An 11,480-nucleotide genomic window follows, 5' to 3' on the forward strand; every position below is an offset into this window, starting at 1 on the left:
TGGTTATCTCAGCAATTTCCGCTTCTCTTCAATCGATTTCATTGGTTTTCGTCTTAGATGAGAACAACACAGATGTTACCCAGCCACGAATTACGATATAAAATGCCTTCTTTCTTCTTTAACACGTCCCATACGGAAATCAGTAAGTTTTGCATTTTAGTGCATTGTGATAAATTCTCTTATTTCTTCCCTAGACTCTAACAAAAATCTGTATACATTCTAATCTATCTATCTATCTATCTATCTACCTGTCTCTCGTTTATTTTTATTTTTCAGGCATGAAGGTCGTTCTTTTGTTTTTAGTGTTGCTTCCCACCATCTTCGCCGTCGGCCTCTATGATGAGGAGATCGACAAAAGACTGAATCGTAAGTAAAAACAAAACCGTATAGAAATATTTTCTGTGTCAGAATGATAGATATGATAGCAGTTATTGTTGTTGTTGTTGTTGTTGTTGTTTAACCCCAGGTCAAGAAACGTCGTGCGGATTTGCCTGTTACCAAAGGTTTTTGCAGCTGTGACAAAACAATGATCTAGAATTTTCTAGTTCGCTACGTTTACAATAACCCTTCCTACTATAGAATCAAGGTCGGAAATTGAAGGGAGGGGAAAAGTCGATTATATCGATCCCAATGATCAACTGGTACTTAAATTCATCGACCCCGAAAGGATGAGACGCAAAGTCAGCGTCGGCTGAATTCGAAATCAGAACATAGCGTCGGGCGAAATACATCTAAGTCGACTACACCTTTTATCCTTTCAGGGTGGAAAAAGCAAGTACAATTTGAACAATACCGTCGACTTAATCAACTTTCTTTACCTCCAATATTACTGGCCTTCTACCACAATGAGAAATAATTATTCTATTTGTCACTGATAATACTTCGCATTATCAATTGCAAATTCGATGACTTTTCTTGCTACTTCACTGATGACGTTGAAATAGGCACGAATGTCGTACAATCTCATAAGATCTTCCACAGTAAATGCCATTATGAATAACCCTGTCTCATAATCCCGCTCTCCTCCATATTACACAATAATGAAAAACAAAGCAAGTTTAGCATTTAGTCGTGTCTTAAGACCTGCTGGCTTTCAGTATTTTAAATGTCACAGGTTTTGGCTCAATTTTAGTCTCTCGGTCAGTATTCTTCCCATAATTGTGCTTATCTTAAAATTCAACATTGTAAACATCATTATTCAACATTTCTTCTAATTTATTATTACAGTCAACGATCTAATTCGCCATCTTAAAAACCTGGATCTGAGTGAAGGTTGTGAGCCAGTTTGTCACAAAGAAATACCTCTTTTCCCGGATTTCTTTTGCAAAGCAGCTTGTCAATTGTAAGTTACTACACAACTTACACACACACACACACACACACACAACAAACCTCCTGACATTTTCCGTCGATCAAATGCCTTTTGATGGTATTGGCTGGCTCAGGGATCTAGTTGAAGACACCTCACGTGTCGCGCAATGGAACAGAACCCGAAGCTACGTGGTTGCAAAGTGGGCTTTTTAACCAAACGACCATGCCTTCCTATGTGAATGAAATATTGCTTTCTAATCTAGACACAAGGCCCGAAATTTTGGGGAAGGGTGCCAGTCAATTAGATCGACCCCAGTACGCAACCTCGGCGGAATTTGAACTCAGAACGTAAAGACAGACGAAATACCGCTAAGCATTTCGCCCGGCGTGCTAACGTTTCTGCCAGCTCGCCGCCTTTGTGTGAATGAAATTTTAACGGGAGACTGATTTCGAGGTAAATCAGAAGAATTCCAGTTTAAAGCATAAATTTTCCAGCCAAACCTCTCAACAATTGATTGCATTTGTTATTCGGTAAGTTATGCAACGAATACAATAATTGCTAAACTTTACACTGGATTCTTTCTTTGATTTTCTTTTTTTTTTTTCAGTATAAAGAAAACTGGCGGCGGAAACTAACCGGAAAAACATCATTCTAAATTCTGTTTTCCGTAATATGTAACGTAATATGAAATAAACTGTATTACACAAAAAAAGAGTATTTTATTTATTTATGTATTGATTTATTTATTTATTTATTACCTTGTGTTCTAAATAGTAATAAATTGTCTGTCACTTGTTGATTTGTCAGTTTATTTTTCTATTTTTATTTTCATTTCATTTCTTTTCTTTTTTTTTTTGTTACTTCCCTGAATGTCAGCCAATTGTATGCATGACTGGACTTGTCAAGTGGAAATTTGACTGAGTCTCTAACTCGTTCTTACGGCGGAAACATGACATCAGTTAAGCTTCATTTCCTCTCTAAGTGGCGAAGATGGAATTATTTTCAAAGGAAACATTGATTCCTCAACCCAAGCTAATCATTCATATGAGTGATTAGACTGAACCTATTAACCAACCCATGAATCAGGTATTAATTTTTTTGCTCAAACTCAGAAGAAAGAAAAGTAAAGTCGATATCTGCCGGATTTGAACTTACAATGCAAATTACCGTAAAATATATACACCCAGCAGTTAATGTAGCAAAATCTTCATCGAGCAGACCTATGATCAGAAACATTCAATACATTTGCGTACACTAAACCCCATCTCCACGCCACTGATGTTATCCAAGGGAAAGGCAAAGGCTGATACAGCTCTACTCCCCTAAAATGTCAGGCCTTGTACCTCTAATAGGAATATATATAGAGAGAGGACCTACATGGCTGGAAACATCCCAGGAGAACTCATCTGAGAATGACTTGTCTCTAGTTTAGATACAAAGCCAACAATTTTGGAGGGAGAGAGCTAGCTGACTATGTTAACCCCCAGTATCTCACAGATATTTCATTTTATCGACACCGAAAGAATACTCAGCGACGGAATTTGAACTCAGAACATGAAGAGTCGGAAGAAATGCCTCATGGTATTTTGTCCGGCGCACTAACAATTCTACCCGGTTGCCATCATTGTTTCTGATCGAAGCACAAGATCAGCATTTTTTGGCGGCTGGGAGTTAGTTCTTAAAGCTGATTCGATACTTGACATTAGAGAAATGAAAACAAACTTGACCTCAGCGAGACTGCAACCCCGAACGTAAACAGGGGCAGATACACCACAAAGCTTTTTGTCGACGCTTTAATTCTTTTGTCACTTCAGCCCTGAAAAGCTTAAAAATTACAATAGATGTTCTCCATCCCGAAATGATTTTGCTGTTATTATTTTTTTTTTTTGTTATTCTTGACGTTTTGTTATTTCGTCCCAAGTTAGTGACAATTCAACAAATATTCAAGTCATGAACTGACTGTCTTTTCTGCGAAATCATTTACAATTTATGTTAGATGTTTTGGATTCAAGTACTCCAATAATGTCTGAAAATAATCTATAGCTTTAGTTGTCTCCCCACATTCTTTAAAAATGAGACAAAGGAAATTTGGCGGCTATTTCTAGCAAGCGGTGCAACTGTGTAGAGACTCCTTTAATGTGAAGATATCAGATATGAATCTGACACCGGTTGATAAGGTTTATTGCAATCTTCAGAAAACACCAGTGTTTAAAGAATTACACTTGGCCGCTGGCCGCCAACTGCAGCATCCAAATAGGCTGCTCCTTTCATAAACTTAACATACCTTCGAATACAGCAAACACACCTACATAAAGTAGCCGTTCTGTCCTTTGCTGCTGCCTTTGCTTGGCTGAAAAGTAGTACATCATTTCTACGAACTGCTTCGATTGTACTTGTGCGATTTAGCAAGATACGTCTTAAGAGATTGGAAAACTGATATTAATGCAGAAGGTGAAAATTTTGAATACATCCACGTACAACATCGACTTTATGGACATTGATTGTATGGAGCCTCCTATAATCTGCATAAATTTAAATAAACTTCAAATTTAAATAGTGGAGTAGCCAAGATAAAGAGGTACAATTAGCCATTTCCTCCAACCGAAAGCTAGAGTAGTGGTTATATAACCTCGCCTTAGAATTCACTTCAAAATAAACATGTAGCTCACGCGGTCGCCAGACAAGTTTACGGTCACCTTGCAAGAACTGCTCAGCTTATACTTGTACGATTCAGTAAGATATGTCTTAGGAAAATTGGAAAACTGGCATTGGTGTAGAAAGTGGAACGTTTTTAATAGATCAGTTTTAACAACTCCGTCAGTAATATATGTGTAGGCTTGAAAATACTCAAGGAACTCCTGTAACTGTTTCATTCTTAACCGATGTCATGTCTCCGTCGTAGGAACGAGCAGATTCAGTGGCGTGATTTGAACTATTCGATACTCAATCAGCAATCCATTCGATAACTCCTGTATTCAACTGAGTGATTCACGGCAATAATATATGATAAATAAATAAAATATAAAAAAAAACTAACAAAACAACTAGTAACAAACAATTTATTTTCATTTAAAACACAAGGAAATGTAAAATCACAATCTGTGTGTGTGTGATGCAGTTTCTTTTCACCTTATGTTAGACATTACGATTAACAGAATTTATCGCGATTTTGTTCCAGTTAGTTTCCGTTTCCTTTGCCCAAGACACTGAAAAGAATAAAAGAAAACAAAAGAATTTAGACTGAAGTTTATTAAACATTGTACTTCTTGTATTGTTTATCGAATAAGAAATGCCGTCATGTATCGTAACGTTTAGCACAAGATTTATCTTTTACATTGAAATTCTCAAAGTTCATCTAAAAATTAAAAAAATCAGTCTCCGTTTAATATTTCATTCACAGAAAGGCGGCGAGCGGACAGAAACGTTAGCACGCCGTGCGAAATGCTTAGCAGTATTTCGTCTGTGTGAGTTTGGATTTATTGGTAATTATTATGGAAGTGCGTCTGTATAGTAAGTGCAAGTTTCTATTGACTGTTTTTTGTGTTATTTCCTGTTATAATTATTGTTCTTGTTATAATTATTTGTGTAATGGTCTTCGTTCGAAAACTATCGTGTGTTTTCCCTTGTTGGGGGAAACATTAATTGCTGGCAAGATGCCGAAAAGTGTAACTTGGTCTGGCGAGGAGTCGTCAACCGACAGGGAGGCAAAAAAATTGAAAGTTTAATATTTGGCGATATTTCGGATTCTTCTGAAAGTGAATTTCCCCAACCATTAAAATAACAAATGTTGTGCGTGCGTGCGTGTGTATACATTGTGTATTGACTTACATTTTACAGGCTGCGCCACACAAGAACGCCCAGAAATTTGTCTGATGTGATTAATTACATCGATGACTGTAAGAGAAATTAGAACAAATGTTGAATAATGATGTTTCTAATGTTGGATTTTAACACAAGTAGAAGGAGTCCACACAGTTTTAGAGAGAGAATGAAGTCGGAGAACGAAAGACAGAATCGAAAGCTGCGGTATTTTATACTGGAAGCCATCAGAACTTAGAAATACAACGTAATTTGTCATTCATGTTTAACTGAGTAACTTCGAGAATTTTAATTATAATACAGGGAAAGTCATGATGGTATTTATAATGGAGAAGTGTATGAGATTGCATGACATTCATGCCATTCTTAACGTCATAAGTTAGGTAGCAAGGAATGTAATCGAATCAGCAATCGATAATATGAAATATTGGCGATTTACAGGGTTTTAGCGGTAAGCAGAATAATTATTTCTAATTTCGGTACGAGGCCAGCAAATTGTTGAGGGAAAAAGGAAGTCGATTATGTCAACCTCAGTGCTCAACTAGTACTTGTCTTATCGATTCCGAACCGATCAAAAGCAAAATAGCCTCAGCAGAATTTGAACTTAGAAGAAATTCCGCTGTTGTTGTTGCTGTTGCTGTTGCTGTTTTTGCAACTCGAGCAAACCTAGCAACAAATTTTCCATACATTTACGATTTTTCGTAAAATTCGAACACCAACTCTCTTCATTTATAATGACTAGGTTATTTCATTTGTCCCGTGGATGGGGTGTACCATTATTACTAATTTCCTACAACAAATACAGAAATGCGATCGGTTGGACAGTTGAAGCACGTAATAAAAAATATGATATCGGCGAGTCGTGTTTTGAAGGAGAGCGTGAGTAGTTTGTTAAGAAATATCGTTGTTTGAAATTGTTGAAGAATTGTGGCTGTTATTTTTGTTCCTGTTTCATTTGAATTATTTTGTTGTTGGAAGTCATTGCTGTAGTTGTTTCAAATGACTACCAGCGACGCAGCTGCTGTTGCCAGCGGCCGGCCATCCAGCGACATGGGGATGAGAGAAGTTAACGTTAAAATGGAAAACTTGAAGAGACATTTTAAGTATTTGAAGAAGGAAGGAGACTGTTTGCGGGTTAATCCACCCAAAGAAATAATGGAGGAAGCCGAGAGAAAAATTATTACATATAAAACTTTGAATATTGGCTCCAAGAAAATCGAAATTGCGGAGACAGAAGTGATTGAGAATTGTTTGAAAGAAATTATGGAGGAAGTTGTACTATTTATGAGAGGAAGGAAATACGGAACGGTGAAGGTTTATTTCAAGACGGAGGAAAGAGCAAAGAAGTACTCTACCATGCCTTTGAGAACAGAAGAGCGGGCCCTTTTACCAGTATATTGCGGCAGAAGGGCGGCGAGAATAAGAATTGGTAGAGTACCGCTAGAAATAGACATGGAATGGTTGGTAGCAGCGGTGATTTGCAAGTGTAAAGACGAAGTGAAAATAATTAAGGTGGAAAGGTCAAAAGAAATCAAATGGTGGGGTTTTGGGGTAGAAATTCTAACCCACATTACCCTACCGGACCTACATAATATCGCAGAGGAGTTGGTGCTCCCCGATGACACCCGACTGAGGATCGTGGTGGAGGGAAGGCCACCCGCATGCTACAAATGCGGAAGTAGAGGACACATGCAGGCGGTGTGTCCTCGCAGAGAGATAATTGTAGAAGAAAACGAAGGAGAAGAAACGGGGGTATGTGAAGAGGAATTGGTGGAGACCGAACAGGAGGAGGTAGAAGAAAAGCAGGAAGAGATCGAGGAGGATGGAGAAAATGTTGAAGATAGAAAACGTATGCTGACTGAATCGCCGCAAAAGTCCCCAAAAAAGAAAGAAAGGGGGAAAAAAGGATGATGGAAGATGGAAATTATAACGAGGCACAAAACGTGACTGAGATTAAAACCCAATACACAAAGCAGGAAAAACATTTGACAACAAAGGAGAAGTGGGTAAATTGGCGGAATGCGATGATGGAACAGAAGGAAAAAGCGAAGCTGGAAGGAAAGATAATTGGAAAGGCAGAATTTAAAAATATTAGAACAATACTTTTCTACAGAAAGAATTTGGAGGCGGAAAAAACGATATCCAAAATAAAAGGATTAGTACGACTGAAATTAGAACCCAGAACGTTTGAAGAAGACACAAAAGCAATAGTGGTAGAGGAATGTATAGTGAAGAAGGCGAGCTGGCAGAAACGTTAGCACGCTGGGCGAAATTCTTAGTGGTATTTCGTCTGCTGCTACGTTCTGAGTTCAAATTCCGCCGAGGTCGACTTAGCCTTTCATCCATTCGGGGTCGATTAAATAAGTACCAGTTACGCACTGGGGTCGATGTAATCGACTTAATCCGTTTGTCTGTTCTTGTTTGTCCCCTCTATGTTTAGCCCCTTGTAGGCAATAAAGAATATGAATGTATAGTGAAGAAGCTGCGAGAAGCGAACAGATTTGATTTCCAACGAAGTGGATTGTATGTGGGTTATAAACACCTTACCAAGCGTAGTAACGACGGAGGAATTGAGGCCACAAATAATCATGAATGAACCGTAGAAGAAAATAAACTGTATAAGAACTGTATAAGAAGACTGTTAAATGAAACTGCGAGCTTTGGAGGACTCGTAAGCCATTCCATCATCATACTGTAAGTTACTCATTTCATTTTATCATTCGCTTTATGTACCCCACGTTTTGTATTGTAATGTCTGTCCTTGTATGTCCCCCCTCTTTGTAATGAGACCTTAGTGCCTATAATAAAGATAAAAACTAGAATAATAATAGTAATAATTCTTTCTACAATTGTCACAAAGCCTGAACTTTTAGGGGAGGTGGGGGCTAGTCCATTACATTGAGCCCCGTTCTCAACTGGTACTTCTATTATCAACACCAGCATGATGAAAAGTAAAGTAGAACTCGGCAGAATTTGAACTCGGAATATAAATCCGGAAGAAATGCCGCTAAGCATTTTGTTTAGCATGCTAACGATTCTGCTAGGCTGCCGCCTTAAACATTATTATTGTAAGCGTGGTGGACTAGCAAATTCGAGAAGACCATTATTTTGTCACAACTGCAAAAACTTTTGGTAACGGACAAATCTGCCCGACCGGCGTTGACCTAGGGTTAAACAACAACAACAACAATGTCATACTATCATAACTGTATCATTCTGATACACAAAATATTTCTATAAGGATTTGCTTTTACTTACCATTAAGTCTTTTGTCGACCTCCTCATCATAGAGGCTGGCAGAGAAGACGATGGGAAGCAACACTAAAAACAAAAGGACGAGCTTCATGTCTAAAAAATAAAAATAAACGACAGACAGACAGACAAATCGATAGATAGATAGATAAGGTCTTACTAGAGTATGTCAATTTGAAGTTCTAGGCTAGAAAGAAGAAATAAGGAAAGTCATTGAAATGTACTAAAAACTACAAGCAAAACTCACTGAAATGTATGTGGGATACAATTTGTTAAAAAAAGGGAGCAAGGGGTTTTATATAGTAAATTATTTTTGACTAACATCTGTATTTTCTCATATCTCTGTAAACTTTACGAAATCAGCTGAACCAAGTTAATTAAAGATAAGTTTTGAGAGAAATAGACTCACAGCTGTTTAGTTTCCAGCAATATCGCCGTAAACTATAAATATTTGGTTTGCAACTTTAGGGGGTTAATCAGTCGTGTTTGTTTTTGTTTTTTCTGGTGTACAAACTACCACTGGGCATTTTCAAATATAAGTCTAGTTTTTCAAAACCGAGACAAAGTCAACTGGACTGACATGAAGGTACTTGTGCATAAGGAAATTGTCACCCTCATTGTCCTGTATGAATCAGAAACTTGAGTCATCTACATCAGATACATGATCTTATTGGAGTATTTCCACCAATATATGGCCTATTTAGTGCATCATGGAGGTATTTCATGAGATCCGTCATGGGCACTTAAGCAAGGAACTACTCTGTTCTGCTACGCACCTTGAGCGATACATCAAATGGTGTTAATATAATCTCTGATCTAAAAGGATTACAGAGGTTCATAACATATCCTGTCCACTTACAAAGTACGCGTTGTGAGATGGCATGGTGGTTGACCACTAATTAGCCCGATCACGAAGCCCTGTGATCAAAAGGCGCTCCGACCATGATCACCTCATCTTCTTTGCTTTTCGCATACAACGTGTTTAGTATTTACATAAGGCGACCATCAGTCGAAGTTGACCATATTCTGCACAAGTATATGCTGGTCTATTACCATCGAAGAGAAGGTAACTCCGCATACAAATCCTGCATCTCGATAACTACTGGGTTCGTCACACTATTTCCACCACAACAATACAAGCATGGGGAACGAGAGATTGGATTGGCTCTGCACGAACCAAGCCTACTATAACATTCATCGTGCAGATTGTTCAGAAAACCAAGACACCAGCACAGAGCGCTTTCAAACTTTCTTCATAACTCTCGCGGCGAAGAACTTCGTACAACTGTATCTTGTTCAATCCTTATTCGTAGGAGCGACGAGAGAATGTAAGATAAAATGAGCTCTGATCAATCAACCCAATAAACGAAAGGCAATTCAACTGTGACCAACTTATCATCTTTGCTTTTCACTTACCGTGTGTCTAAGGTTTCTATGGTCGAAGTTGACCGTGCACCTCTGTACATGAATATGCTGACCATGGTAAGCTATCTTCTATAAGACTGGTAGTTAATTATACATGCGAATCGCTCTTCGCTATGCCAATGGTGGTTATTCAAAGAAAAATCCGCCGCCTTGGGCTGATCTATCAGTCTCACCGCAGGCATTTATGTCAAACGATGACACAAGACATATTGTCTGATCCTCTCACTGCTCCGCCAACCCGTTGCTTTAATTTGCTTGAAGCCAGTGCATCTTATCTCAATTCACTTTCGAATTCAAATGGTAACTGAAGAATTTGATGAGGTTTTTTTTTTTTATCGGAAAAGAAACGCTTTGTCCTTCTCAATTTCGACGTCTTCTTTCATTATTGCTGCAAGATTTAGTAAAATTACCTACTCCTCCATGCTAATAGAAGGGTCTTTATAATGTGAACCGGTTCCTGGAAACTGTGGATAGTTGCAGAGGAATTTATTTTTCGTATTCTTTACTCTTTTATTTGTTTCAGTCATTTGACTGCGGCCTTGCTGGAGCACCGCCTTTAGTCGAACAAATCGACCCCAGGACTTATTCTTTGTAAGCTTAGTACTTAATCTATCGGTCTCTTTTGCCGTCCTGCTAGGTTGTGGGGGATGTAAACACACTAACATCGGTTGTCAAACGATGGTGAGGGACACAAACACACACACACACACACAAAAATATATATATATATACGACAGGCTTCTTTCAGTTTCCATCTACCAAATCTATTCACAAGGCTTTGGTCGGACCGAGGCTATAATAGAAGACACTTGCCCACGGTGCCACGCAGTATGACTGAACCCGGAAACCATTTGGTTGGGAAGCAAGTTTCTTACCACACAGCCACGCCAAGAATAATACAATTTTTCTTTATTTACTAATACACATTTTAAAAAGACGAAAAATAAAAGAAAGAAAAAAGCGGAAGACGGAGAGGGCGGGGCGATGGGCCACACGTCCCAGAACAAGTGGGGTGCTCAGCCCCGCCCTGTAATAAAGACCGCGATGGTGTTGCCGCGGAGATTGGTCAGTGACACTCACTGCAGTAGCCACTCCTCCTCGCGGGGCTCATTTCTCCAACGGGGCGCCGCTATCCCTATTTTGCTGTACGCATTTTTACATATAGTTGCCGATCGCTCTGCTATATATTAATATATAAAACTTGTCTGGAACTAGCGGTATATCCATACATATCAGTATGGCATTGCCACATCAAAGATTCGAAATTTAATCATAATTTTCCACACTGTTTACTTTCCAGGGTCCAAAAGACAATAATGCCAATTGACTGTATTCTGTGGATTGAACAAGCATTGCGAAGAGAAAACAAAACTCTCTGAACTGAAATAGAGGAAACCTAGAGGAGGGACGCAGATGAAACGTTTCAAAAACATCCTGAAAGGAAAAATAAAAAAAATAAAAGAAACTAACTTTTCTACCAACAGTTTCTTTTATCTTTTACTTGTTTCAGTTATTAGACTTCGGCCATGCTGGGGCACCACCTTGAGAAATTTTAATCGAATGAATCGATCCCAGTACGAATGCTTTAAAGCCTAGTACTTTTACGGGGGTGTATTCAGCTCAACACCAGTAGTCAAACCGTGGTGACACACACACACATTCATATATATAT

The 11,480-nt window shown here is 38.5% G+C and overlaps 1 protein-coding gene and 1 long non-coding RNA gene across 2 annotated transcripts; one reads left to right on the forward strand and one right to left on the reverse strand.

Moving 5' to 3' along the window:
* On the forward strand, window positions 1–2,043 carry LOC149131989 (uncharacterized). The gene is made up of 4 exons (XM_089365706.1): window positions 1–142; window positions 277–366; window positions 1,228–1,342; window positions 1,920–2,043. The coding sequence occupies exons 1-4, from the start codon at window positions 58–60 to the stop codon at window positions 1,945–1,947; spliced, it is 318 nt and encodes a 105-aa protein (XP_089221832.1). The 5' UTR covers window positions 1–57; the 3' UTR covers window positions 1,948–2,043.
* A 2,314-nt stretch (window positions 2,044–4,357) lies between these two features.
* Window positions 4,358–8,651, reverse strand: LOC128249823 (uncharacterized). Its single transcript, XR_008265949.2, has 4 exons — window positions 8,631–8,651; window positions 8,390–8,479; window positions 5,141–5,206; window positions 4,358–4,518 (listed from the first exon to the last, which is right to left on the reverse strand). It is a non-coding gene; the product is annotated as an uncharacterized LOC128249823 (long non-coding RNA).
* Window positions 8,652–11,480: the final 2,829 nt, after the last annotated feature.

The sequence above is a fragment of the Octopus bimaculoides genome, chromosome 18 (assembly GCF_046866305.1).
Source record: "Octopus bimaculoides isolate indiv1 chromosome 18, ASM4686630v1, whole genome shotgun sequence".
NCBI classification, from domain to species: Eukaryota; Metazoa; Mollusca; class Cephalopoda; order Octopoda; family Octopodidae; genus Octopus; species Octopus bimaculoides.

Excerpts from the sequence above, each read along its gene's own strand:
- LOC149131989 (XM_089365706.1), top strand. The coding sequence starts at position 58 with ATGAGAACAACACAGATGTTACCCAGCCACGAATTACGATATAAAATG. Across the intron at positions 143-276 it reads CACGTCCCATACGGAAATCA|GCATGAAGGTCGTTCTTTTG; the intron begins GTAAGTTTTGCA and ends TTTATTTTTCAG. Across the intron at positions 367-1,227 it reads GATCGACAAAAGACTGAATC|TCAACGATCTAATTCGCCAT; the intron begins GTAAGTAAAAAC and ends TTATTATTACAG.